The sequence below is a fragment of the Puma concolor genome, chromosome C2 (genome assembly GCF_028749965.1).
Source record: "Puma concolor isolate L17-30 chromosome C2, mPumCon1.1.hap2, whole genome shotgun sequence".
In the NCBI taxonomy this organism is placed as follows: domain Eukaryota; kingdom Metazoa; phylum Chordata; class Mammalia; order Carnivora; family Felidae; genus Puma; species Puma concolor.
Window position 1 is genome coordinate 25,569,973 of NC_141675.1, and position 27,908 is coordinate 25,597,880.

Sequence of the window (27,908 nt, forward strand, 5' to 3'; positions counted from 1 at the left end):
AAATAGTTTAAGACTCAAGAAGTTGCAAAAATAGTACAGAGAGTTCCTGTGTTATCATCACCCAGCTTCCCCCAGTGATGATATGTTACATAACCATCCACCACGAGCAAAATCAGGAATTTCACACGGTTCAGATACTATTAGCTCAAGTACAGACCTTATCTGAACTTCACCAGTTGTTACATCCAGCACTAGTTTTTAAGAGAAATTCCTATGGACTTCAGAGAGAAGTCCCTAAATGGGTGACAGCGTCCTTAGCAGCATGCCTGTGACAAATGAAATAATGAATTTTATATGCACTTTTACAGTCTGCTTTCAGGGCTGTTCAGATAACAGGTCCAAAGGGGAACCCATTCCCGTAAGGTTTTTGGAAGATAAAGGGGTCCCCAGCGCATATTGTGGGCTATGCGGAGGTATTTTACCCCTTCATCTCCTCCCCCCACTCCCCCCTCCTTTCTCCTCAAACCCAGGTGGAACTTTTCTCCCCCACCCCACTGACTTTGAGAATTTCCACTCTGCCCTCAGAATTGCTCTAGACCTGTTCACAAACAGATTCAAAATTTCCTTTGTGTCCTATTTCCTTTGTGGTTGAGAGTGTAGGCAAATTCTGGAGTCCTAGGACAGAGGCATCTGGTGGCTGTGAAAAGAAATCATGCCTCCTTCGTGAATCCATTGGGTACTGAAAACATCACTAGGGCAATGGCTTGGGGTCATGCTTGGGGACAGAGAGGCCTGCATATGGCATTCTTGAGGCTGCAGGTTTTTTGTTTGTTTGTCTTTAATGTTTATTTATTTTTGAGAGAGAGGCAGACAGAGCGAGAGCAGAGGAGGGGCAGAGAGAGAGGGAGACCCAGAATCCAAAGCAGGCTCCAGGCTCCGAGCTGTCAGCACAGAGCCCGACGCGGGGCTCGAACTCACAAACCATAGGATCATGACCTGAGCTGAAGTCAGACACTTAACAGGACTGAGCCACCCAGGTGCCCCGGGGGCTGCAGTTTTACCGGGACTGAAGTCTGTCACCTTGGTGCAGAACACGGCCTTGTCTTTTCTGTCCCCAGTCCATAGAGTGTGAGCACTGGAAACAGCAGTGTGTGGTGCGTGTGTCCTTGAAGAAAGGTGCTTAAAGAGCTTATACTTTAGGATCATATTTAGATTTGAATCTTCACCTTGCTGCTTCCTAACCCCTTGGGTAATATACCCGATATTTATAAGCCTTCATTTCCTCATCTGAACACTGGATGATATTTATCCCTTGGGCCTGTGGTGAGAACGTAAACCTTTTTTTGAGCATGTCATAGGCTTAACCTCAGTTTTCTCATCTGGAAAATGGGGTTGTTGGAAGGGTCAAATGAGTTAATACATATAAAGTACTCATAGTAAGAGTTCAATAAATGTTCATTTTTATTATTCCTTACAAGCCTCCTGTGTACCAGGATACCTCACTACCTGAATTTGTTTGTCTATAAAATGAGGATAACACATAGATTTCTTTATGGGGCTATGTAAAGATTATATAAACAAAGATGTGTGTTGTGTGCTTTGTCCATAGAAGCTTTCAATAAATGGAAGCTGTTGCCATCACTCAGGTTAGTGTTGTGTGTGGGCTGGTTTCCGGTGTTGCTTTCTATCGTGGTAGAAGACTGGTCAGGTGTTCTAAAAATAAGGACTGCTGGTACTTGTAGGATTTTCCCACGTGCTATGTCATTTAATGCTCACTCCCATCGCGGGGCTTTTGCATTGCCCAACTCCAGTGGGTGCCACGCTCATAGAATGCCACGTGATGGTGCCCCTCGGAGTTGTACAGCATGACAGTAGCATCCACCACAGAGGATTCCAGGCAAAGAAAGCCATATGAGTGATTGGAATTCATCCAGATCCCCTGCCGGACCCACTCTCTGTAGAACACCAGCCTACAATCGCCCAGGCAGCCACTGGGAACAAGGGCCTCCCATCCCCTTTGTTCATCCAAGTGGCTTAGGTAGCTTCCATTTTGTTTTGTAAAAATACAAGATGAACTCTCCTCAAGAGAGTAAGGCTTGTGATAGCAAGCATCCACTCACTCCTTAACTGACGTGAGTGTGTGAGGCTTGGGAGATTCTGATGGAACAGTAAGGAATGGTCCGGATCAGGGGGCCCTGATCACCTGTGTCTGGGAACCCTGGGCCCCTGATGTCACCACGGGGATACTAGGTCCCTAAGGAGAGAGAGGGCACAAGGAAGGAGGCAGGAAATGGGGAAGGGAAGGCAGGTGGCACTAAAAGCCTGCCATCTGCTTCACAATATACCCATGCTTCCTCCCCACCTCCCACCAATCTTACAGAGCTTTGGAGGGTGGAGAGCGAGGGGTGTGGTAGGCCAGAACTAGGGAGGGAGCTTGAGCAGTGATTCAGAGAAGTTGCTGGAAGCCTCTAAAAAGCAAGCAAGCAAACAAAACAAACCCTCCAAAATCCAGCCAACAAAGATTGTTAAAGGGGGGCCTTAAAGTTTATCTAGGCCACCTCCTCCTTGCAAGTGCTCCTTGGTTGGGTACAGAGTGAGCACACACTCAAACGTCCGCAGACAGTGGCATACATCCAGAGGACAGCAACCTGGCCCCATGGGAGCTTCAGTGAGCTGAAGATCACATGCCTCACCCGCCACCCCCCCCACCCCGCCGCCCTCCCCAAGAGCAGCCAATGTTACTAGGAGGAAATTCGGTCCAGTGTTGCCGGATCTTTCTGATTTTCAGGAAGAGCCATAAACCTGAATTATTTATGGGAAATCTCTTGGTTTGATTAAAAAAAAAATTTTTTTTTGAGGGGTACCTGTGTGGCTCAGTCGGTTGAGTGTCCGACTTCGGCTCAGGTCATGATCTTGCAGTCATGAGTTTGAGCCCCGCGTCTGGCTCTGTGCTGACAGTTCAGAGCCTGGAGCCTGTTTTGGATTCTGTGTCTCCCTCTCTCTCTGTCCCTCCCCTGCTTGTGCTCTGTCTCTGTCTCAAGTAAATAAACGTTAAAATTTTTTTTTAAATTTTTGAGAGAAGGAGAGAGAGAGCAAGAGGAGGAGAGGGGAAGAGGGAGAGAGAAGAATCCCAAGCAGGCTCCATGATCAGCGTGGAGCCCGGCACAGAGCTCAATCCCATGACACTGGGATCATGACCTGAGCTGAAATCAAGAGTTAGACACTCAACCGACTGAGCCACCCAGGTGCCAAATCTGTCAATTTTTAAATATTGGTCACTCTTCCAATATTAAAAAAAAGACTATGGCCTAGCTGGCTCAGTCAGTAGAGTATATGACTCTTGATCTCAGAGCTGTGGGTTCAAGCCCCATGTTGGGTATAGAGACTACTTACAAATAAAATCTTAAACAACTGTGGCCAAACCACATGTCTGTGACAGGATACAACTTGTGAACTGTCATTTGGTGACATCTGAGTTACCCCTGACTCCTGTGACTCCTGTCTTTCATCCCAGGCAACAATTTGCCTTCTGTGCTTCTTTTCCCTCTAAGACCCTCGTGCTTGGAGCCAGCAAGCGCTATGATTAGAGCCCGAGCCGGGGTACTGGTCTGGAGGGAAGAGTGTGAGACGAGGTGTCAGAGAGCATGGGCCGTGTGCACTGAAGAAGACCTACGTCGTGCTCAGACTTCCGAATCCCCTGTGAGGAAGGGAAATAAGGGACTTTGAGCAGGTCTGTCTCTTCTCTGGGGCCCAGTTTCCATATTTGATGAGGGAGGAGTTCAGTCACTGCACAGTGTCTAAAGACATTTCCAGCTTTGTCGTCTACACTCTGTTCTCTCATTGTTTACAATGGGGGACTGGGGAAATTAGGGTGGACCGTGTGATATTGTAGAGTCTTATTAATATTCCTTAAAGCCACCACTTAATGAGTCTTCTCTTCCTGTGTAACAGGTGCTGTGCTAAATACATGCGTTATCACATCTAATCCTCCCAAGTGCATTTTGAAATAGGTCTTTTCATGTGTGCAGAGATGGTCACCATAATTCTGTCCACCCTCACATGCATGTTCCTTTGCGACGTGACTGTGCCGCTTTTCTCACTGAGAAGCACAACCTATTTCTCCACCCCCCGAACCTAGCTGGTCTTGTGATTTTTTTCTGATGGATAGAATGTACTGGAAGTGATGTTCTCTCAAGATTAGGTTCCCAGGGGCCTTGCCGCTTCCGCTGGCTGCCATAAACCGCAATGCCAGGAAGCCTATCTACTCTAACGGAGGGTGAGAGGCCACTCGGAGAAAAGCTGAGGTGCCCCAGAAGACAACCAGCATCAGCTGCCAGGTACGTGAGTGAGGCCATCTTGGATCGCTCAGTCCCAGTTAGCCTCCAGAGGACAGCAACCACAGGAAGGACCCCAGGTGAGGCTGGCAGAAGAAATGCCCAGCTCAGTCCAGCCTAATTATAGAATCATGGGTAAATGGTTATCATTTTAAGCTACTAGTGTTTTGAAGTAATGATTGCATTGAGACATAATTCATACCTCATAAAATCCACCCTTATAAAAAAGTATACAATTCAGTGGTTTCTAGTATCTTCGCAAACCTGTTCACCTACTACTGCTATCTAATTTCAGAATATTTTCTTTTTAGATTTTTAAAAATATTTCTTTCTTATTTTTGAGAGAAAGAGAGAGAGGAAAAAAACATGAGCGGGGAGGGGCAGAAGGACAGGGGGGTGCAGAGGGTCTGAAACAGGCTCAGTGTTGATAGCAGAGAGCCAGATGCAGGGCTCAAACTCATGAACTGCGAGATCATGGCCCGAACCGAAGTTGGACGCTTAACCAACTGATCCACCCAGGCGCCCCCCCAGAATATTTTCATCACCCCAAAAGAAACCCATGACTCATTAGCAGTTCCTCCCCATCCCTCTATCATCCACGCCAGCCGCAGGCAAACACTAATGTACTTTCTGTCTCTATAGTCTTCCCTACTCTGGACACTTTATACGTATGAATGGAATCACACAGTACGTGGCCTTTTGTGACTGGCTTCTTTCACTTAGCATAATGTTCTCAAGGTTCATCATGTTGTAGCGTGTATTAGAACGTCACTCTTTTTTACTGCCAGATAATATTCGTTGTTTGAATACACCACGTTTTATTTATCTGTTTGTCAGCTGATGGGCATTTGTTTCCATTTTCGGTTGTTTTGAATAACGCGGCTGTGAAAATTCATGCACAAGTTGTTATGAACTCATCAAACAAGTTTTTGGAAACATATGAACTATGTTTTCAGTTCTCTTGGTTGTATACCCAGGATTGGCATTTCCGAGTCATGTGGTAACCGTTAAGCATTTTGAGGAGCTGCCAGACTATTTTCCAAAGCAGCTGCACCACTTTGCAACCCCACCAGCAATGTGTGAAGATTTCAACCTCTTCACATCCTTGCCAGCACTTGTCATTGTCTGTCTTTTTTATTTTAGCCATACCAGTGGGGGGTGAAGTGGTATCTATTGTGGTTTTGATTTGTGTTTCCCTGCTAACTAATGGTTTGAACATCTTTTCATGTGTTTTTTCGCCATTTCCATGTATTCCTTGGAGTAATACCTATTCAAATCTTTGCCTATTTTTTAAATATAAATTTTTATTTATATTTGAGAGAGAGCGAGAGAGAGATAATTGACAGTGTGTGAGTGGGGAAGGGGCAGATATAGATGGAGACAGAATCTGAAGCAGGCTCCAGGCTGCCAGCTGTCAGCACAGAGCCCGATGTGGGTTCAAACTCACAAGTCGTGAGATCATGACCTGAGCCAAAGTCAGATGCTTAACTGACTGAGCCACCCAGGCTTCCGGAAATCTTTGCCTATTTCTAAATTAGGTGTCATTTTGCAGAGTTGTAAGGGTTCTTTATGTATTCTGATACAAACCCCTTATTAGATTTGTAAATATTTTCTCCCATTCTTGGGTTGTATTTTCGCTGTCTTGAAGCACAACACTTTTAATTTTCATGAAGTTCAGTTTATCTGTTTTTTGAAGCCACGGAATTTTGAGGTGGTTGCTTATCTGTATCCCTCAACTCACCCCAAGCTCCTTGGGTTTGGGGCGGGGTCCTGCTCACCTTCTCACCTTTGATAGTGTGCAGCACTAGATAATGGATTCATATTCCCATTTTAAAGATGAGGAAACTAGAGCCCGGAGAGCCTAAGTTACCCAGCAGATAGCAGGTGGCCAGTCTGACTCTACACCTAATGCTCTTAACCAGTGTAGATATTGCTATTTTTGACGAAAGTGCTGACAGAATGTTCTGGATTCAGAGTCATGAGGCTTGGGTCCCACTGTCTGGATCAAAGTGACAATGATGGCGGGTTATCTGAAGAATACACAATCCATTGATTCCTTCACATGTTCTGGGCTGTCTACACTGATTCGTTAAGGTCCTCAGAAAGCACTGTCTTGGCTGCCTTAGAAATGTGCTTATGTGGAGTCATGCTTGGCATCACTCTCTCAGCTTTCATCAGGTTTATGAAACCTGCTTTGCAATACAGAGGGAAACTGTTGAGGCTGTCGTGTCCTCTATCACTGACTATTCCCTCTACGCAGCTTTGAAGGCAAATTCCTTTCAGGCAGAAGTGTCGGGAAAAGGCACTTTTCTTCCTCTGAGGACTTGGTATGTTTTCTCCTCATGAGCAATAAGGATCATGATATATCTAAGGTGTTTCCTTTCTCAGTTTGGCTGCCAGGAAGCTCAGAGTAAGGAAATAGGATATTTAGTCACCGAGACGGTTCTACGGATTGTCTGTCTTCATTTTAATTTTCTCTTCGATCCTGACCTTCCATCCTCCAACTGGACATTTAACAGATATTTACTGACAAGCTTATATGCATAAGGACTAAAATAGATAAGATCGTTGAAGCAGAATCGTGATGGCCCAGCCATATCCCCTTTGGCCCTATCAATATAGTACAGAACAGCCTGCCTTCCAATCGTGTGAGGGCTTTCTCTGACTGCTGGAGATGCTCTCCTCAAGCAGGCCTGAAGAGCTGGAGAATTAACCTCCCACCCACCCCTGACAGCTGTCCTCAGCCAGCGATGAGAAAGAGTTGGCATATTAATACCCAGCAACCCCTGACCCTAAGGAGGTCTAACACGTGGAGCTGCGTGTGCCACAGCCTCTCCCAGATTCCCCCGCAGGCCGAGCTCTAGCTCTAGTTACCTCTGAGGTAACTGCCTTGAAAACACACCTTTCGTCCCTGTCCTATTTTATGCTCCACGTTGCCAGTCCCCTACCGGTGCTCCCTGACGTCATCTGCAAAACAAATGCTTGTCTCAGGGTTTGCTTTGGCGGAACCCAAGCTAAGATAGTCTCTGGTGTCATGGAGCTTACATCCTATTAAGCAGATGACCAAATAATTATTTAACCACTGTAGCAAGTGCTCCAAGGAGATCCTCAGGGAGTGGGGCAGCAGTGATATGACAGGCAAGACCTGAAGGGTGGGTAGGAGGCAGTTGAAGGAAGGTGTGTGGGTGGGGAACAGTGTTCCTGACAGGTGTCACAGCATCTGCTAAGGCCTAGAGGTAAAAAGGAGCTTGGTGTATACCAGTAACTGAAGGAAGGTGTTGCAAAGTATGTTTCCCCTTATCTTGATTAACATCATATTAATAGCGATTTTCTATTTTATGATGTATTTTTAAATCCTTTGAGGGATGAAGGTAGGTAGGTAAACAAATAAGTGAGCAAAAGGTAAATGGTCCATGCAAGTGGCCCCGGGCAAGTCACTTCACCTCCCCACGTCTCACATCCTTTCTGTCGAGTGGGGATGCACATTCTTCCTGCTCTATCTGTGCCATGGCTCTGTTGGGGGGAATCAGTGGGGCGGTGCATAGAAACAGCTTTTGGACATTGCAGAACAGTGTCCAAATGTGACAGGTAGTTGTGAAAAGGACCCATGAAGAAATGCACATTCTTCTTATTAGCTAACAGGGTTACGTTCTTTGTTCTTCAACCATATATCTGGTGGATGTTTTACTATCTCAGTTCGTATACATGAAAAGCTCACCTGACCTCATGTGTCCATCTTCTGAGTGGCAGCAGTGGGGAAGGAAAGACCAAGGGCTTTGGAATCGAATCAACTTGGCTTTGAATCCTGGCTCTGCTATTTACATCCCCTAATTAGTCAACACAAGGATGCTGTTACTTTTCGATAGCCCAGGGGAACTTCTTGGATTAAAGGGATCGTCCTGGCTCTAGACAGCTGCTGAATACAAGTTAGTTTCATATCTTCACACTCCAAGATCGGGGGAGTCCGGGTCTGGCTTTATACACAGATGCACGCCCTCTCTGCATGCAGCTCCAGGGTCCCCCGTGAACTCAGAAAATGCATTTGGATGATGATTCTGGAGAGGATGAGTCACAGCTTTGCGCCAGATGGCCTGGCTGTGGCACAAACACCGCCCCCACCCTTTCCTCACCTGGCCAGGGTAGAAAGGTTTCTGCTGGGTTTTCTGTCTTGCGGTTACTGACCTCCAGCTTCTACCAAATCAGCAGAAGTCCCCCACGCAGACGAGTTTCCATATCGTTGCCCTGAGCCCAGCGATGTAACAACCTGGTTGCTTATCTGTATCCCTCAACTCACCCCAAGCTCCTTGGGTTTGGGGCGGGGTCCTGCTCACCTTCTCACCTTTGATAGTTGCTAAATAATTATTTGTTCAGTGAATGAAGGTAGCCACTGTTCTTGCTCACAAGGAGTATATAGACTGGTTGTCTATATAAATGGGAGGGTAATAACCATAGACTCAGTTCTCCACAATCTGTGAAAATCCCAATGTTTAGTACATTTTGTCTGTAGTTAATGGGGCTCATCTTGGGAACACCAATTTCCAGGCCATACCTGGAGACATAAGGGCTGGGACACGGCCTGGGGATGATCCTGTGAGGGATGGACAGTGTTCCTATGAATGAGAGGGAAGTATGTTCAGGCTGGAGCCTGTGGTTAAGGCTAATGCTGCCAGCCTATCATTCCCCAGAGTTAGAGAGAAGTCATAGAAGGGGCACACAGTCTCTTTGTAGGGTCCTCAGAAGCCTCACAGCCTCCTTCTAGGGGCTCCAGGCATCCTTAGCTTTGCTCTGATTCTGGCTCCTCAGCCCTGGACTAAAAGTGGGCACTGACAGGTAGTCGCTGGTCTGAACACTGACCAGAGCCTATGAAGCATCCTGGCACAATAGTTTCCCCTAACAGGCATAGCCTCCCCCAAATAATGGCCAAGTGAAACTTCCAGATCCTCTGTCTCAAGGAGTTTGATATTCAGACATACAGAGAGGATCAGCAGTTGGTAGCAGGTCATAGGACAGGCAGTAAGTCAAAGGTGAGGCAGCAGAAGCCAAGAGGTAGCCCAGTGCCCTCACACGTTAACCTGCACCTGTACCACCCGGGCATCTCCATAAATGCAGATTTGGATCTAGGAGGTCTGGGTGGGGCCTGAGGTTCTGCATCTCAGGTGATCCCGATGCTGCTGGGCCTCCAGACCAGAGCTTGAGTAGAGGACAACGGTTGTTAGTGACAAGACACCAGCAAGTAAGTGGCCATGAGGGCGATATGAGCAGGCTCCAGGGACGCCAGCTGCTGGAGGACATCAGGAAGGCTGAGCCCTAGAAGTACCATGGCTCGTGAGTGTCTTTCCTGTCCTCCTCCTTAACCCCTGCAGTCCTCCCTGGACTGTCCCTGTTCCTCGCTTCCTGTGCAAACTGCAGGAACCCCACCACCTGCAGTAACACCAGTGTTTCTGCTCCTTTTCACCTAAAAGGGCCTTGGCAGGAGTTCTCAGCCTGGCTGCACATTAGAATCACTTAGGAGAGTCCCCTCGAATTGTATCTAATTGGTTGGTCTGGGGTGGAGCCTGGGTGTGATGATTTATAAAATTCTGCAGCTGATTCCAATGTGCAGGCAGGGCTGTGAACCGTTGGCCTCATCAGCATTTCTCAAACTCTGACATGAATATAAATCAGCTAGAGATCTTGTTAAAAATAGAGATTTTCATCTAGTAGGTCTGAGTGGGGCTTGAAAGTCTGCATTTTTGATGCTGCAGGTCTGAGGACCATACTTTCAGCGGAAATAGCAGTTTCCTTAAGAATTAAACAAGATAAGATGCAGGTTGACCACCTCTGATCTAATCCCCAAGCCTCACCCGAAGCACAAAGCAAGACTCTACTGCATCGGCTACCACGGGCACATTTGATCTCAAGAGGCTACATTTTTTTTTAAATGTTTATTTTTGAGAGAGAGGGAGACAGAGTGTGAGCATGGGAGGGGCAGAGAGAGAGGGAGACACAGAATTCGAAGCAGGCTCCAGGCTCCCAAGCTGTCAGCACAGAGCCCGACCGGGGCTTGAACTCGTGAATCTCAAACCGCGAGGCCATGACCTAAGCCGAAGTCGGACGCTCAACTGACTGAGCCACCCAGGCGCCCCGTGATCTCAAAGGGTTATACTCAGCCTGTCTACACCACAGGCACTGAGGATGGGTGGAGATCTGGGGACGCACGGTTCCCAGCCTTGGCTACACTGGGCTTGAGGGCTGAAAGCTTGGTACTTGTGAGTTCCCCTTGTGACCTGGCTGGCCAGGCACCAGAACAAGCACTCCTACTCACCACACTGGGTTGTTTTCCCTCCTTTCCTGAGTGGGAGGGTAGATAAGCTGAGTTCCAGCACCAGGTGTTTGCCCCAGCCTGCTCCTTCCTGCTCTCCCCTCCGTCCCCACCGCAGGGCCGCACCTACTCACTCCGATTTATTGGTGCCCTGCCAGCCGTCTTCTCTCACTTTTGTAGCCCAGGTGTCAGGGCCAACATAGGGGTGGGGAGACATGCTGGAGTGGCTCCCTGCTGCCTGGAACTCGACTGACCTGACCGGAAGGTAGACTGCACCACCACCTTCTCCTTGACCATATAGAGCTGCTGCCAAAGCGGCCTCTGGGCGGGAGGGAGGGAACGAAGCGGAGGATACCCCTTCCTATGTCTTCCCACTGCCTGTGAAATGCCATTGCCCAGCTGGTGCCCCACAGCGTTGCTTCTCAGCCCCAGCTGCGCATCAGAACTACCTGGGGAGGCCCAGGCCCCTCCCCAGACCAACTAAATAAGAATCCCTAGTAGTGGGACCCCAGTATGGGTCGTTTGTAACACGTACCAGGTGCTTCCAGTGTGCCACCAAGTGAGTGATGATTTAGCAGCCCATGGAGTAGAAAATAACTCTTTGATCAGAGAAAGGACAATGACGTGATGTCCACAGCTGCCTGCTCTGGCTTTTCTCCATCTTTCAGTCCACTCCTAGACCCTATACTCCAGAATATGATAAGGACAACTTCCGTTTGGACTTGAATCCTGGGGGAGCGGGGGGGGGGGGGAGGGGCGGGGAGGAGGGAAGATCATCAACACTCTATCTCATTTAACCTACAACTCCACGCAAGGGTGTTATTTTATCTACATTTTACAGTTGAGGAAACTGAGGCTTAGAGAGGCTGAGTGATTATACAAGGTCACACAGTAAGAGATGGGGCCGGGTTTCGGGCCCAGGTTTCCTGTTCTATGGGTGTGTGAGTTAGTCACAGTTGTGGGTATATAAACCAGGCTAACATGGGCCAAAATATGAACCCAAGCTATAAACTGATGCGAGTAGGTAGGTAGCACCCAGCCAGCAATAGCCGAGCTGACATTTATATTTAAGTACAAAACTCCAGGTCATGAAGGGGACTGTGTTACTCACTACTTCTCTTTTCTGTTTTCCAATCCCACGACTCCCTTCTCTGTGGAATCTTCCAGAGCTCTACTACCTCTCTGCTCATTGTCTGTATCAGTGGTTCCCCAAACTAACATCAGCTTTTTAAAATTCAGATCACTGCATTCCAAATCAGAACTATGGGGAGTCTCTAGAAAAGTGGTCTGAAAATCTACATTTTTAACAAGCCATGTGGGGGAATCCACAAGTACATATTTGGCAAACCAGCGATAAAGCCCCTTGCTGCTCAAAAACGTGGCCTGTGGGCCAACAACACCGGTACCAACTGGGAGCTTGATAGAAGTGTAGCATCTTGGGTGGAACCCCTAGCCGACTACATTAGACTGTGCATTTTAATAAGATGCCCGGGGCGAGGGGTTTGCATACACTTGAAAATCTGAGAAGCGTGGCTCTGTCCAACCTGTTAGATACAAAGAGTGCCCACACATCAGCAGCATGAGCGTCTCCCAGGAAACTTGTCGAAACCAAGTTCTCGGGCCCCACCCTTGACCCTTGAGTCAGGTACTGTAGGAGAGGAGGCCAGGAAGCTGCATTTTAGCAAGCCCTCTCGGTGGTCCCATGTGAATTCAGGTTTGAGAGCCACTGCCTAGACCAGATTACAGAGCGCTTTCTCAGTCAGGAGCCTCTTTGATGCGGGCAATCGTTGCCCTACGCCGGGCCCCAGGATGATCAAGGAGAGCTGGGCTCGGAAGAGCCTTGAAAGCTGTCGTGCCACAGGAGGCTGAAGGGCAAGGCCTGCTCCTCCCCGACCCCCTCTGTGAGAGCAGCTTTGAGGCGCCGAGTCAGTCCTAGTCTTCAGTCTGGGGCTCCCATGTGGGCCCCTCTCTTTACTTCCTCTATATATTCATTCGCTATTCCCGCGCCTGCCCCAGGACCCAGCCCTCCACACAACACAGCCACTCCCCGGAGCTTCCTCTGTTCTTGTAAAGAATGCATTGGTCAGCACGCATGGAGCTCACATTTCCCCAGCGATGTCGTGCTATGGACCCCTTTTCTGCGCCTTACTTGTGTCACTCAGCATGGTACTTGAAGGTCTCCCTCCACTGGGTATTGTGCACCGAGTCTGTTGCTTCTACGTCCCACGGTGTCTCTGGGCTGTGCCCAGCTTCCCTGGTGCCCACCCATGACGTGTCCAGGTGGTTTCCAACTCTTCAGTGCCACCAAGAATGCTGTGACAGACATCCTCCTCCGTGTCTCCCTGAGGACCAGTGTGAGCTCTCCCTAATTTATAGGTGGAAAAACTTGAAATTCTTCTAGCCTACGTGACTTGCCCAGAAAGTACAACGTGGTGGTAAAGAACATGGCTTTGCAGCCAGAGAAAGACAGATATCATATGATTTCACTCAGATGTGGAATTTGAGAAACTTAGCAGATGATCATAGAGGAAGGAAAGGAAAAATAAGATAAAAACAGAGAAGGAGGTAAACCACAAGAGACTCCGAAATACAGAGAACAGGGCACCTGTGTGGCTCAGTCAGTTAAGCGTCCGACTTTGGCTCAGGTCATGATCTCATGGCTTGTGAGTTTGAGCCCCGCATAGGGCTCTGTGCTGACAGCTCGGAGCCCGGAGCCTGTTTCAGATTCTGTCTCCCTCTCTCTCTGACCACCCGCCCCCACTCACACTTTGTCTCCCTCCCTCAAGTATAAGTAAACATTAAAAAAATTTTAATACAAAGAACAGAGGGTTGACAGGGTGGGAGGGTGGGGAAAATGGGTGATGGGCATTAAGGAGGGCACTTGTGATGAGCACTGGGTGTTGTGTGTAAATGATGAATCGTGGGATTCTACTCCTGAAGCCAAGGCCACATTGTATCACACTGTATGTTATCTAACTCGAGAATAACAAAACTAAACAAACAGAAAGAACATGACTTCGGTGTCAGACACACCTGGTCAGATAACCTGGCCCCAGTCCCTTCGCCTTTCTGTTTCTCAGTTTACACATCTGTAAAATGGAAATATTAATGGTATCCAGCTTATGGGTTCATTAGGAAGATTAAGTGAATGAAAACCACTTAGCAGGGTTCCTAGCACATAGTAAGTGCTCAGATAAAAGTTCACCGTAATTTTACCTTTCTTTCCAGAGTCTGCCTTTTGACCTTTTACACTGACTTTTTTCTCTGTCTTGGTCCTGCATTATGACTAACTTCCTGGCATGCCCCTTTTCAAAATGACCTCCAGCAGTGACCCCGGAGGTACTCAGAAAAAGCCTGTGGCCTGGATGGGGGTGATGAGCTAAGGCCAGGGCTGGTCTAGAGGTTTCGGTGAACGAAGGGCGCACTGGACTAGCCCAAGTTGGGACAGGCTTGTGCAAAGCCCTGGGGTGTGTGGTGCTTGGCACACTCCAGCAGAAGGCAGAGGGACTGGGGTCTCCAGAGTTCTCCGAACCCTGGTGGGAAAGCAGAGCAGGACTCGCACAGAGTAGGTGCTTCATATACGGCCGTTCTTTTATAAGCTGAATTTTGGCCTGATTTTAAAGCGCTGACAGTAGGAGAGTCCTGTCACCCTGGAGGGACAGTGGGGGCTTGTTGCCTCAGTTTGCAGAGGATCCCTTGTATGTCCTGAGAGGGGCCAGAAGAGACACCCAGCACCTGAACTGCCAGAGGGTAGAGGAGAGGCTGGGGGCCAAGGCCCAGACGGCACAGGCCGCAGGGAGCAGATGCGACCAGCAGAGGGCGCCACACACCTCTAGACAGAGCCCACTGCTGTCGTTAGAACCGGGGCAAGGGGAGGGAAGTATGGGGCGGGGAGACCAACCGTCCAGGTTTGCCAGGGACCGGGAGGCGTCCCAGTCCGGGGAGACCGAGACAAACTGAGCCGAGGTGGTCACCCTGGCTTGAAGCAGTGACCACTGAAGTGGTGCGCACGCGATGTCAGTGCACGTCGCACACGTGACACAAAATGTGCCCACACTCACAGTGCAGGCGCGCCAACACCTACCAGGCACTGCACACCAGAAGCATAACACACACAACACACTTGCACACACACGTACAACTCGCCCGACGCCTTTCTAACCTACGTGCACCACACGCACACACAACGCCCGTGCGCTTCGCACTGCACGAATAGCACACACAGCACACCTACCCGTGTACAACTCTAACAAGGCGTTTATACCACACATGCGAGTCGCACACTCACACAGGCACATCAAACACACGTAGCCCGGGCACAACACAACATACATGCACACACGTCCCGCAAAAACGCATACACAACAAAAGCCAAATCACAACACACGTGCACGCGTCACACCAGGGCGAAACATACGCAATCACGCGTGTACCACACACGCCACTGCACCTATCAATGTGCACACGCGCATAAGGACACGGACACATCCACACACATGTGCACGTGTGATTACACGTGCACAACTCACACCGCAACGCACGCGGGCACTAGGCACGCGGGCACCACGTAATCCACTACGCGCACGTACTACACGCAGCACACGTATGTAGCATCCATTCGCCACACACGATACAGTGCGTGTTCGACACACGCACAACTATATGCAATGTACCCACAGAACTTCATAGTCACAACGCACTTGCATAATGCAGAGACACTCATACACGCCTCTGGGTGGCCAGAGACCCTCTTGTTTGAGGCAATGCTTCTTATCAGCAAAATGAAGATACTCGTTTTTGTCTTAGGCCAAAGAGAAAGATGTATCCAAAGACTTTGAAAACAGTACGTTCACTCATTCGGCAATCACTCGCTTCCTGTGTGCGTGGACGGGACCCCGGCATCGATCAAACCAATACGTCAGCGACCGTTTAGCTTTGGTTGTAGTGAGGGTTATGAATTAAAACTGCTGAGAGCACCAAATTGCAATGGGGTGGGCCTGGCTGGGTCTGCAAGTTTCCTGAAAAGAGCTGTTGAAGCCAAGACCTGAAGTTGGAGCAGCACGGTTGGGGTGGGTATGAGAGAGGCGCCCACGCACACCATCTGAGAAGCCGGTCTCGGGTGCTGACCTGCATTTGCGTGACCCCGAGGGTGACTGCCAAGCGGCCAGACCGACAGGAACCCCACCAGGGATCAGAGGAGTACACTGTCTTGCTCTTGACTGCGGCTCTAGATGGATCCACTCACTCGGAAGGTCTGAACGTGTGTTTGCTTCCTGAGAAGCACTCTGGGCTCTAGGAAGAGCAGTGGCTTACAGGGAAGGGTTTTCCCAGAGCTAACCAGTCGCACCGGCCACGGATGCCCGACTGGGGCCCTCCTCTGCAGCCAGCCACAGTAAGGGAGGGGGAGGACAGGGGATGCACAAGGGGAGCTCAGCATCTCCCTGGGTATAGCCTGGATGCACTCTCCAGCTTGGCTTCTGGGGGTGGGGCTACCCCACCAGGTCAGGCTGCAGCAGCACCGCATTCTAGCTCCTGCGCACTGGGACTGTCCCCTTAAGTCTAATGGGGTGGCAGTTCAGGCACACTGGAGCTTCTTCCTTCCTCGATTCAAATCCCTGCCTTGGCACCTGCTAGCTGTGTGACGGTGGGCAAGTTACTCAGCCTCTCTGTGCCTTGTTTTCATACCTGTAAAATAAGCCTGATGGTAATAATAGCACTCATCTTGTAAGGACTGATAGACGAACAGCTCTTAGATTAAAATCAGGCACATGGAAGGAGTCACGTAAATGTTAGCTGCGATTGTTACTTTGACCCCAAACGAAAGCAAACCCTAACAACAATCATAATATCAAAACGTCCTGGAGGCGGGGTGTTAGAACTGGAAGGTGGGTTGGAGGACATCTGCCCCGAGCTCCTGTGTGGTATATGGATAAAGCTGTTTGACCTGATAGTCCTGAGACAGAAGGACTAGAACCAGGATGGGGAAGGGAAGGACCAGTAAGAGCTCCCCTTTTCCTCACCTGCAGGGCTGGTTAAATCAGAGTTTCTCACTCAGTGGGTCTGGGATGCGGTCTGAGACTCTGCGTTTCTAACAAGTCCCCAGGTTATGCTGCTGCGGCTGGTCCAGGGACCACACCTTGGGAACTGCTGCCCTAAGGACAGCCGGTGGCAGAAAGTTGGCATTCCTGGGTCTGTTGATGACGCCTCAGTACCTGGGGGAAGGGGAAGCCAGGGCCTTACTTACAGTGGATGCCGTACCTCGGGCAGCGCCCTCTGCAGGGGGATGCGGGCACTGAGCGCCTCCTCCAGGCTGAGTGGGGTCAGCTCATCTTCAGATACCTCCCCATCTTCCTCCTCGGCCCCCCAGTCCCTCTCTGGGACCTCCTCATCCTGCCTTCTGCTCGGCTGTCTGATGAGCCGGTAGCTGCCACCTTTCCTGCCCTGGGTCTTGTTCCTTCTGGCCCTGGGTGAGGCCACGGCCACCAGGAGCTGATCCTCCCGCAGTGAGATAAAGGGGGGCAGGCCCTCCAGGGGGCTGTACTCTTGGCCCTCATCCTCGGCCTCCAGCACCCATTCCTGGGATTCCCCGAAGTCCAGGCGATACCCAGCACCTGGGCTGTGTTGGGTGGCCAGGACTGTGACCGCGTGGTGCGGGGCATGCGGGGGAGGGTGCAGCATGGCCACCATCAGCAGCACGCATCCCAGCATCAGTAAGAGCAGCAGGAATTGCAGTCTGCACGGCCCATGCCTGCATCGCTTCCTTAGGAGCATGTTGCTGGAACTTGCCATATGCAACAGGTCATATTCAAGTTCGCGTCCTCCTCCTGCTCCAGGTTCCTTCGGGCTTGCAGGAGAACCTGGCTTCCTAGTTCCACCTGGAAGTTTTTTGCTGGTCACTTAACCTGCTCCTTTTTTTCCCATCTGACATTTGCCAACAGCATGTGTAAGACTGACTTCCACTTATAATCAGAAAGCCACGGGACCTTTCTGAGTGGATTTCTGTATTGCCTTCTGAGAGCCCATTCACAGGGACTTCAAATTGAATTGTTTGGCCCCTTTTACCCCCTTTTTCTCCTAAGGAAAAAAAAAACGATTATTCCATTCTGCTCAGGTGTTTAGTCCCACGTGTTTCGTCTCCCCCCTTGCATGAATGGTCAGGTTGCTAGGCGATGTCTGGAGAGGCAGCTGGTGGGTCCTCAGTCCAGCAGCGCTGACAGTGGTCCTCCTTTGGACGCTTCAAGTCAGGTCAGATCAACAGATGTGAAGCCGGCAGGCAGCGCCTGATTTCCTTTCACACATAGCTCTGCGCTCAGCTGAGAGCCCTCTGCCAGATGCAGTCCCGGCCAAGCCAAGCCTCGCTCCTGGTCCTAATGCCCTCACTGTTCCCGGGCTTTGCACAATCCCGTAGCGCACAGCTCCGGGGCAAAATATAAACCGTCACTGCTAGGACCAAACCCAAACAGGAACATCCCAGAAGTTCAGATCTGAATCTCGTTCATGGTTCATAGGAAGACTTCTTTCCTCCACCCACAGGGGAAGGAAATAGTAGTCCCTCCTGGTTTCAGAAAGCCTGTGCCTGTGGCATAGATGCAAACAGCTAACTGTCTGTTTGTACCTTCAGCCTCCCACAGGCGATGTGTGAAGTTAGGCTGGACTCTCCCTCCTTGCTGAGGACCACTGTCCTTGTCCCTCTGAAAATGACAGAAGCTGGGGGGGGGGGGGAGAAGCTCCTGTATGCCCCTCCAGCCACCAAAGCATCTGAAGGCACTGGCCACTAAGCAGGGGCATCCGGTGAGGAATGTTCCTTCAGTTGTAAAACCTCCTTCATCCAACCAACAGATGTTGACGCACACCTACTATGTGCCAAAACTATTCCGGGACTGGGAGTCCAGCAATGAATAAAGCACCAAAATTTGTGCCTCATGCAGTTTACCTTCTAGTGGGAGAGGCAGACAGAGAATTAATTTAGAAAGGCAGTGAGTCAGGGGTGATACGGGTGAAGGAGAAAAGTAAAGCAGGGAAAGGGGCTGGAGAGCATGAGCTGGGGACTGACAGGGGACACTGAGTGGTGAGGGGAGGCTTCACAGAAGAGCTAGCATCTGTGTGAGAAGGAGGGGCAGGCAGTGATGTGAGGATGAGCATTTGGGGCAGGGGGCAGAGCAAATGTGAAGGTCCTGCGGCAAGCACGTGCCAGGCCTTTGGAGGAGCAGAGAGAACCAGGGTGGCAGGAGCAGAATGAGGAGGGCAGAGTGGGATGGAAAACAGGACGAAAGAGGTAAGGTGGGGGTAGGAGGTGAGGGGGGATCCTACGGGACATCGGAGTGCATCGTAGGAATTTTGGCTTTTCTTCTTTCCTCTGAGTAAGATGTGAGCCCTTGGAGGGTTGTGAGCGGAGGACAGACACAATTGACTCAGATTTCAATGGGATCACTCTGGCTGCTGTGTTGGAATCAGACTGGGGGAGCAAAGGGCAGAAGCAGGGAGTCAAGTCAGGCTAACATTATTGCAGCGAGAAACGATGAGGGTGTGGACCAAAGTGGCATCAGTGGAGGAGGTGTGGAGTAGGCAACTACTGGACGTATTTTTTTAATGTTTATTTATTTGTTTATTTTGAGAGAGAGAGAGAGGGAGGGAGAGTGGGAGAGGGGCAGAGAGTGGGGGAGAGAGGGGGAGGGGCAGAGAGACAGAGAGAGGGAGAGAGAGTGGGAGAGGGGCAGAGAGAGAGAGAGAGAGAATCCCAAGCAGGCTCTGAACCGTCAGCACAGAGCCTGACCCGGGGCTTGATCCTGCAAATCAAGAGATCATGACGTGATTTGAAATTGAGTCAGATGCTCAACCAACTGGGCCACCCAGGCGCCCCGGCTTCTGGGTATATTTTCAGGAAGAACCTACAGCAGTTGCTGATGAACTGATAACCAGTGTCAGAGAAAGAAAGGAGTCAAGGATGATTTTCAAGCTTTCAAGTCTGGTAGTTGGAAGAGTAGAGTTGCCATCGGCCGAGATGTGGGAGACCAGGAGTTGGTAGAAGGGGATGAATGGCAGTGGCTGCTTGGGCCATGTGAAGTTTGAGATGTCTTCTAGACAGTCAAGGGGACATGGAGAGTAGGCAGTGGGACATGCAATAGCTGGAGGTGAAGGAAGAGGTCTGGCTTGCAGGTGGTAAAACTTCACAGGGATGATGTCTGAAGCCATGAGATCCAAGGTCACGGAGCGCGAGACGTAGATGGGAGACAGAATGGACGCCAGCATGCTCTGAGTTCCTGAGCTTCTGGCCCGAATAGCTGATCAAGGGTGACTAACTCCGCATTTCTTCTGATGACTACAGAATGGCCCAGGCTTCCCAGTAATCAGGAGTGGAGTGGGGGGAGGAACGCCACTGGGGAATTCCTGAAATGAATTGCTCGTTGTTTCTGTTTTGATTTTGATCTTGGAATGTGAGCTTAAACATCTCATGGAAAAAAAAATGCTTTTCCTTTTGATTCTGTTGCTTCTTCTAGAGCGTGTGTGAGTGTGTGTGAGTGTGTGTGAGTGTGTGTTTCCCCTGAAGCCTTTCAGAGTCAGAGGTGACATGGTGGGTTATATGTGATTGTTCCTAATAGGCTAGCATAGTGTCCCGATGGACAGCAGTTAGGAATTGCTGGATTGGACCGTGCTTTCTGAATCCCACATCAGGGTAGGCTGGGGTGAGAGTCGTATGGCTTTCAGGTTCAAGACACAGGCACTCTGGAAGATGTAATTTAGAATTTCTGGTACATTTTGAGGCTCACAAGGATGATTCCAGGGGACTTTCAGAGAACAAGGTATGCGCAGTCTCCAGCCTCAGGGCAGAACACCCTCCCCTACCCTCTCCGGCAACATTGGTTTCAAACTCGTCAGCCACATCATGCCTCCTCAGGGCCTTTACCTGGCCCATCCTTTGCTTGACTGCCTTTTCCCCAGAAACCAGCCACAAGGCTCATTTACTCGCTTTTGTGTTTTTTCCCCACCGTTTCACAGCGGAAGCCCTCCATCTTACCCATGGTGTTCTCTGTCCTCTTGCCTTGCTTTCTTTAAGAGTCTCTGGAGCTCTTCCCAACAATTGATAAGTAAGACACTTGGCTCTTTGTTGTCTGTGCCCCCATCCCACCTCCATAAGAGGTGGGCTCCACAAGGAGAGCTGTTCTATCAGTTTGTTCACTGCTGTTTCCCCAGAGACTGCACCTGTATCTGGCAGAGCGTAAGCACTTAATAAATATTTGTTGAATGAATATAGGGACGATGCTATAGCTATTCTGATTCAACTCAAGTGAGGTCTGTGTGTCCTCTGAGACTCCGGGATATGGATCAGCCCTAAAAGGGTTCCACACAGCCCATAATCATGGGGTGATACTTTCAGTCTGCCCAGAAGGAAATAAAATTCCCATGTACATCCCCCCGTGGACAGAGCCACCCCAAGTAGAGGGAGCAGCAGGCCTTCCTGGCCCATCCCAGCCCCTGGCTCACAGGGGTGTTACTTTGCTGCTTATACCAGCTGGAGCCCCCCTTTAGCACCCAGATATCAGCCATGCATCTTCAGTCTACAACCCTGGCACTTAGCTTCTGTCTTCATGCAGCTGGAATTTTCTTCTCTGTGTCTTCCACTCAAAACAAAAGCAAGCAAGCCATGGACCTCCAAACACAACATAAAGTCCTTTTAGTCTCCACCGTATTCCTCTCAGCCTGGTTGGCTTGGTCGGAAAAGCATGTAACTCTTGATCTGGGGGTCATGTGTTCAAGCCCCCACTGGGTGTGGTGATTACTAAAATAATAAATAGGGATGCCTGGGTGGTTCTGTTGGTTGAGTGTCCGACTTCGGCTCAGCTCATGATCTCACGGTTCACAGGTTCAAGCCCTATGTCAGGCTCTGTGCTGACAGCTCAGAGCCTGGAGCCTGCTTCGGATTCTGTGTCTCCCTCTCTCTCTCTGCCCTTCCCCCGCTTATGCTCTGTCTCTCAAAAATAAGTAAAATAAAACATTAAAAATGGAAATAATAAATAAATAAACTTAAAAAAAAAGAGAAAGAAATGGGACTTCCCTTAGGGACATCCCTTCTGTCACTTCCCAGAGCCTCAGGGGCTACCCTGCCCCTGTCCAGGTCTAATTAGAGGAGGAAGGACTGGACACAGTCCCATAGCCCCTGTCCCCCATTATCTCTCTCTTCTCTTTCTCACCTGTATTCCTATTACGGGTTGAACTGTGTCCCCTCAAAAGAGGTTGAAGTCCTATACATGGGTACCTGGGAATACGACCTTATTTGGAAACAGGGTCTTTGCAGATGATCAAGTACGATGAGGTCATGAAGGTGAACCCCAATTCACCAATACTGATGTCCTTATGCAAGGAGAGGTTTGGACAGAGGCGCACACAGGGTGAAGATGTGAAGAGGAAGGCAGAGATCAGAGTGATGCACCGAGGGACGCCAAAGATTGCCGGCGAGCCACCAGCAGCTGGGGGAGGGGCATGGGACAGGGTCCCCCTCACAGCCCCAGAGAGAACCAAGTCTCCGACACCTCGATTTCCTACTTCAGCCTCCAGACTGTGAGAAAATGGATGTCTGTCGTTTAAGCACCACCCGGTCTGTGGTGCTTTGCTACACCAGCCCCGGAAACTAATATAGTTCCTTTTGCCCGCCCACCTTTTCCTTCCCTCAGCTCTCTCTCTCCCTGGCTTTTCTCATAGGACACAGCGCCTTTACTGTAGAAAAGACTGCTATTTGCCTAGAAAAAAGTTGAGCTTTCAGTTCAATTTCGTAGCAGGTTAAAGTGCCTGAACAAGTCAGAGACTGAGAGATTCACAGTGGGCATCTGCTAGTAAATAAACACTGTGCCTTGTAACAGGGGACCTGGCCCAGGTGATTCAAGATGTCATCACCAGGGGTATGTCTGGTCACCATTCAGATTCCCATCTGAACCTGAGGTGAAGAGAAGAGCAAGAAACAGGATGAAAAGATAGTTCCCCAAGGTACGTCCTCTGCTTTACTTTGTTATGACACATGGTGATGGCTATTTGCTTTTTTTGGCCCTCCTGTTACCGGTCCCTCCATCTTCGTCTCTCCCACAAGCAGCACGGTGCCCGCTCAGCAACATGTGTCAAGTTCATGGCTCTTGAAGGTGAGACCTGATGTACACTGAACGCCTCGTTGAGAATAAGGTGACAGCCTGGGACGGGTCCCAATGTTCAGCCTAAGAGAGGGGAGAAAAGAAGTGGGAGGCCATGCCAGCCCCACCTCCCCCCTTCCCTCAGACCACCTCACAGAACCGGGCCTGAGGTGGCCAACCCCACCGCACTCCTGGTTCTCTGCTGTAACCCATTTGGCTTGGCTTTCCTTGTGCATGGATGGTACTGGAAAAGAGCATCACCAGTGGTTAGGCTGTGTGTCAATGCCACCATGACAAGCACTGACAGAGAGCAGGTTTACACAGGGCTACCTCAAGGGAGGAGTGGCATCCTTGATGCCTGTAAGCCACCCCTCTGTGCCCAACCACCACCAGCAGGGTCATCTTCAAACGCAAGAGTGACCAAGAATATAGACCCCTCTTAGGCCCTTCTCAGACACACTGAGCTAGAGTTGATGTGGGTGGGCCCAGGCATCTGTGTTTTAACAAGCCTTCCAGATGCTTCTGATGTCAGCTAAGGATGGAGAGTTCTCTCACAAAGAATGTATCTCCCTCAGGGCACCTGGGAAGCTTGGTCAGTTAAGCATCCAACTCTTGACTTCGGCTCAGGTCATGATCTCACGGTGTGAGTTCGAGCCCCATGTCAGGCTCTGCGCTCTCAGCTTGGGATTCTGTCTCCCTCCCTCGCTGCCCCCCCACCCCCGCTTGCTTGCTTTCTCTCAAAAAAAAAAAGTTTCTTCCTCAACGTATATAATTGTCAAAGCACTATGCTGTTTACCTAAAACGAATATAATATTGTGTCATTCTACTTCAATTCAAATTAAAAATTTTTAAAAATAAAGAATACATCTCCCTTAACATGACAAAGAAGAAATCCAAACTCAGGTTGCTTCTCTCTTTCTCCCTGGCCTGGGACATTTGCTTCTTGGGCATGAAGGGGAAGTAAGGGAGCTCAGTTTTGTGTGTACAAATCCCAGGTCACAGACTCAGATGTGCAAGGACACATTCTCCTCGGTGTGGGTTCATGAGTTTATTTACAACAAAAATAAAAACACCCATCCAGCCTTTACACATAAACCAGTCTCAGAAAGTTCACGTTTTTTTCATCCCCTTCCTCTCCCCAGGGCAGGGTCTAGGTTGTGGGTGCTACACAGGGCCCAGGCATTGAGAGGGAGCACGCCTGTCCTTGTCATTGTCATTTATCTATGCCAGAGTCCCCTGAAAGGGCCCCGTTCCCATCTGGCTTCTAGAAACTTCCCTACAGAGGTTCTGCTGAATCCACTTATTCTCCAAGCACAAGGCTTCCTTGGGTCACAGTCTTCCCAAGGCCCAGCCACACCACTCTTTTTGGGGGGCCCGGGGAACTCTCTGAGACTGCCTCACACCCACCAGCCTAAACCTATGTAAGAATTTTCTCCTGCTCTCCCGCTCCTGCTCTGTGCTGGTCGAAGAGGATTCTGGGAAATGACCATCACCCCGGACGGTACCTGAGCATGGGGACACTGGTCCTCTCTATCTGGGGCTTCTGCCATTTACCTCCGCATGTACTTTCCGCCTTGAGAATTGGCTTAGAGGAGGGGCTTAGGGCACTTTTCAGGAACCCATCAGGATCCAAGGTCTCTTTGCTTTCCCTTCAATATTTCCTCTCCTGGCTTAGTGGATTAAAACAAACAAACAAACAAACAAAAAAAAAAAAAAAAAAATATATATATATATATATATATATATATATATATATATAAAATTTTATTTTTAATTCCCCAAGAGATTTTAGCAGCCATGGTTGATTGACTACACTAGACCCACTAGACCCACTTGGCCTTGCTCTGAGTTCAACCACAGCTGCAGATGGACACTAGCTGTTCGTGCAGAGAGCTTACCACAGTGCCCACATCTCCCTGCCCATCTGAGCGTCTCTCCAACATCAGGGAGCTTGCTCACCCTTCATGCAGAGTGAGGCAGGAAAGTTAGGGATTTAACTACCGGAGCAATTTCCGTCATTAAGGAAAGGAAATTGGTGGATAATACTGAATAAGCTCAGAGAAACTATTCTGAGATACGACTTCCACAATTCATTAGAGAATTCCTAGCAGGATTGAGGTCCCAGTTGTCCCCAATGGCAGTCTGCTTATCAATACACCCTTTGTCCATGTTCTCCCTTCTTTGTCTCATTCTCACCATCCCCTTGCTTGGACTTCCTGTTTCTCTCCCCCCATAAACTACCTACATCCAAGTTCTTTTAGTGGAATCCAAACTAAGAAAGAGATGCCAACCAGCATAAAGACTTTATTTCTGTTCTTCCTGGTTGTAGAGGAAAGTAATTGCTGAAAGAAACAACTTCCTATAGTATTCTGCAAGATTACTTCTGTTCATTTTATGTAAGTCTAACTATGACACATTTCCTGATCTGAAGTCTGTGCAATAAAATGGATACCTATGTAATCAGCACTTTATTAGATCTGAAGTCCTTAAAAGAGTGAAACATTCTTCAGCATATTCTATATTATGCCTGGAAAAATATGTTGAAGGGTAAAGGCCATGCCTGATATTGTAAAGTCAGACTGTCTTAAAAAAAAAAAAAACAACTAATTTTTTAGTTTAGATATACTAATTAGATTAACTAATCCCAGTGACCCTAACAGTCCTTTGGAATTCATTCTAATCACCCAATTCCACTAAAAAAAGTTTTTAAAAAAGATCCCGTTATTTTGTTTTCAGGTCATGATTATGTATTTCTTTTAAGGCAACAACTGTTCTCCTAAGTATTCAGAAAATTCCCCCTGCTGCTCGACAGGCTGCTCAGTGATACCAGCCAGGGGCAGACAGGGAGGGAGATCACAAACACTAAGCTTATCCCCTGTGGATCCATCCGGATAGGTGGGGGAGTGGCAGCACTGACTCTGCCTGCCTGGGGAAGCCTAGACTTGGGCAATGGCCATGACCCAAATCAACATCGTGATGAGCCCAGAAACAAGACTTCAGACAGCTCCTGCCAGCTCCCAGCAGCAATGTACCAGGCAAGCGACTCCATACAAATTCAGTTGGTGTGCATTTTGGCTTCATGTTGTGAGAACGCTCCAGAAGAGTCTCTTCTTATTTTTTCCATCTTTTCAGCTGCCGATGACTCTCCTGTCCTTCTGAATGGGGACCAAGATTCTTGTAACCACCCTCAGACCTGCCACGTGAGCCCTCTCTGGGTGAAATCAGTCGCTACTGATGCCACAATCTACTCTCAGCAGACTGTACTTTGGGGACCTTTGGCTCTTGTACAGAACAGGGAGGCACTGTTGATACTCTTCAGGTGTTCTTCCATTTTCTGGGTTTCTGTCCCTATTTAGTCTATTAGACCTCCAAAGCCAAACATTTAATTCTTTGCAAGCAACATTCTTCAGTGCCATCCTCTTCTCCCCAAGGTGCCACTTGCCAGAATGGGGAAAGGCCTAGGGCACAGAAGAAATTATGGAGAGCAAACGCACCAGTTATCCCGCCATTTGAGCTCCAGGTGCTTTGAAGGCCTGAGATCTAGGAGAACAACGTGTCTCTGTCTTTCGTTATTCCTCTAATTCTGAAAGCAAAGGTCTACTTTCTGTCCTGGTGTAAAAAGCAGGGTGAATGCACCACCCTCAATATTCAAATTTGAAAATGTGTAGCTTGTGTGTGTGTGTGTGTGTGTGTGTGTGTGTGCGTCTGCGGGCGTGCCTATGCATTTGTAGAATACATGTAGGATAGACTTGGCAGATAATTACACTGACTTGAACTGGGGCTGAAGGGATTAAAGATGCTGCTAAACTTTTGAGAGTACTTGGAAGAATAATTGCACCGGGCTCGATGTGGATTTCAGAGAGAGATGAGTCAAGTGACCAATATATGAGGTTTGCAGTACTTATAATTACTCTTTTGGAAAAGCACTGTGAAACCCTACTGGGTGTATTTATTATTATGTTGCCTCCATTCATTCTGAAAACATTACTGAATATTCATTATGTGCCAGGCAAGGTGCTTGGCATGAAGGATAAAAAAATGAATAAGATATGGTCAGTAAGAGAGGTCCACAAGCAATTACAGCCACAGACTTTGCTGGGAGTAATCATAGAGATGTGTACAAATATTTGGGTAAATATGAAGAAAACAAAATAAAATGTAAAGGTCTGACGTTTCTCCAGGCCTGTTGATGAACAACGAAAGTGCAATTATCTCTCCACCCATCCACAGGCTGTACGATCTTAGAAAGCTGCGTGGGATCTTGCATGCTTGGCACCTGCTGGTGCTGTAATTTCCAAAGGGCTTTTTAGTAGTGTGTCAATAACGAATTAAAGCCAAACTGGTTCCAACTTTGAGGCTGTCACTCTCAAAGCCCTGCCTTCGGTTCTGTGACATATAGACAGAACTAAGAAGAAGCTTCAGCAGGTGACCTTGAGGGAGGAAGCTGATCCTGCCATGACCCTCCCACTGGGTCTTGATCCATGGAAGGTGGGTTTAGAAGGAAAATTTTTGTCTTCATCAGCTCATTTTAACCACATGGAGAATTCTGATCGTATGGAGAGCTTTCTCCTTATCAACCCAGTTCCTGGACTTTTTGTGCTGCAGTTTTAGGAAAATGGATAGAGAGACACTGAACTAGAGAGGCATGGGGAAGAGAAATGGATTCTCGTGTTGGTCGGTTCTCAGGTTCTCGTTTGGTCTGGGAGAATCTGAATGATGGGAAAAGTGGAGAATAAAGAGGAGAAAGGGGCGGAGGAGGGGGATCCACCATGAAAGAGGCTCAGTCGATCCGTCTAATAAAGAGGTGAGACAGGAGAAAAGGGAAAACATGAAGAAAGCCCAACGGACGGGGCATGAGAGTGACAGATGTCAAGTTTGGAGGATGAGATGCCCAAAAATAACTACAGAAAACAACAGTAGGAGAAGAGATGAAAGGAATTTTAAGAGGTGGCTCTGTTCTTTACTCATCAGTCACAAAGCCCACACTCTTCTCAAGTGCACATGGAACATTCTCCACAATAGAACACATGGTAAGCCATAAAATGAGCCTCAATAAATTTAAAAGTATTGAAATCGTACAAAATATATTCTCCAACCAATTACAATCGATAGCAGAAAGAAATTTAGAAATTTACAAATATGGGATATTGAACAATGTACTCCTTAACCCAATGGGTCAAATAGGAAATTGTATGAGAACTTAGAAAATAACTTAAA

At 48.8% G+C, this 27,908-nt stretch overlaps 1 protein-coding gene and 1 long non-coding RNA gene across 2 annotated transcripts in view; one reads left to right on the plus strand and one right to left on the minus strand.

Annotated features, from left to right (window-relative positions):
* The window catches only part of GALNT15 (polypeptide N-acetylgalactosaminyltransferase 15), a 47,545-nt gene extending 29,388 nt beyond the window's left edge, over nt 1-18,157 (minus strand). Inside the window, exon 1 of the mRNA XM_025913774.2 lies at nt 16,820-18,157. Coding sequence (XP_025769559.2) covers nt 16,820-17,364 — 545 coding nt within the window. The 5' untranslated portion in view covers nt 17,365-18,157. The remainder of the gene's footprint in view (nt 1-16,819) is intronic.
* The window catches only part of LOC147577147 (uncharacterized), a 74,667-nt gene that overhangs the window by 27,505 nt on the left and 19,254 nt on the right, over nt 1-27,908 (plus strand). The gene's annotated exons all lie outside the window — the stretch shown is intronic.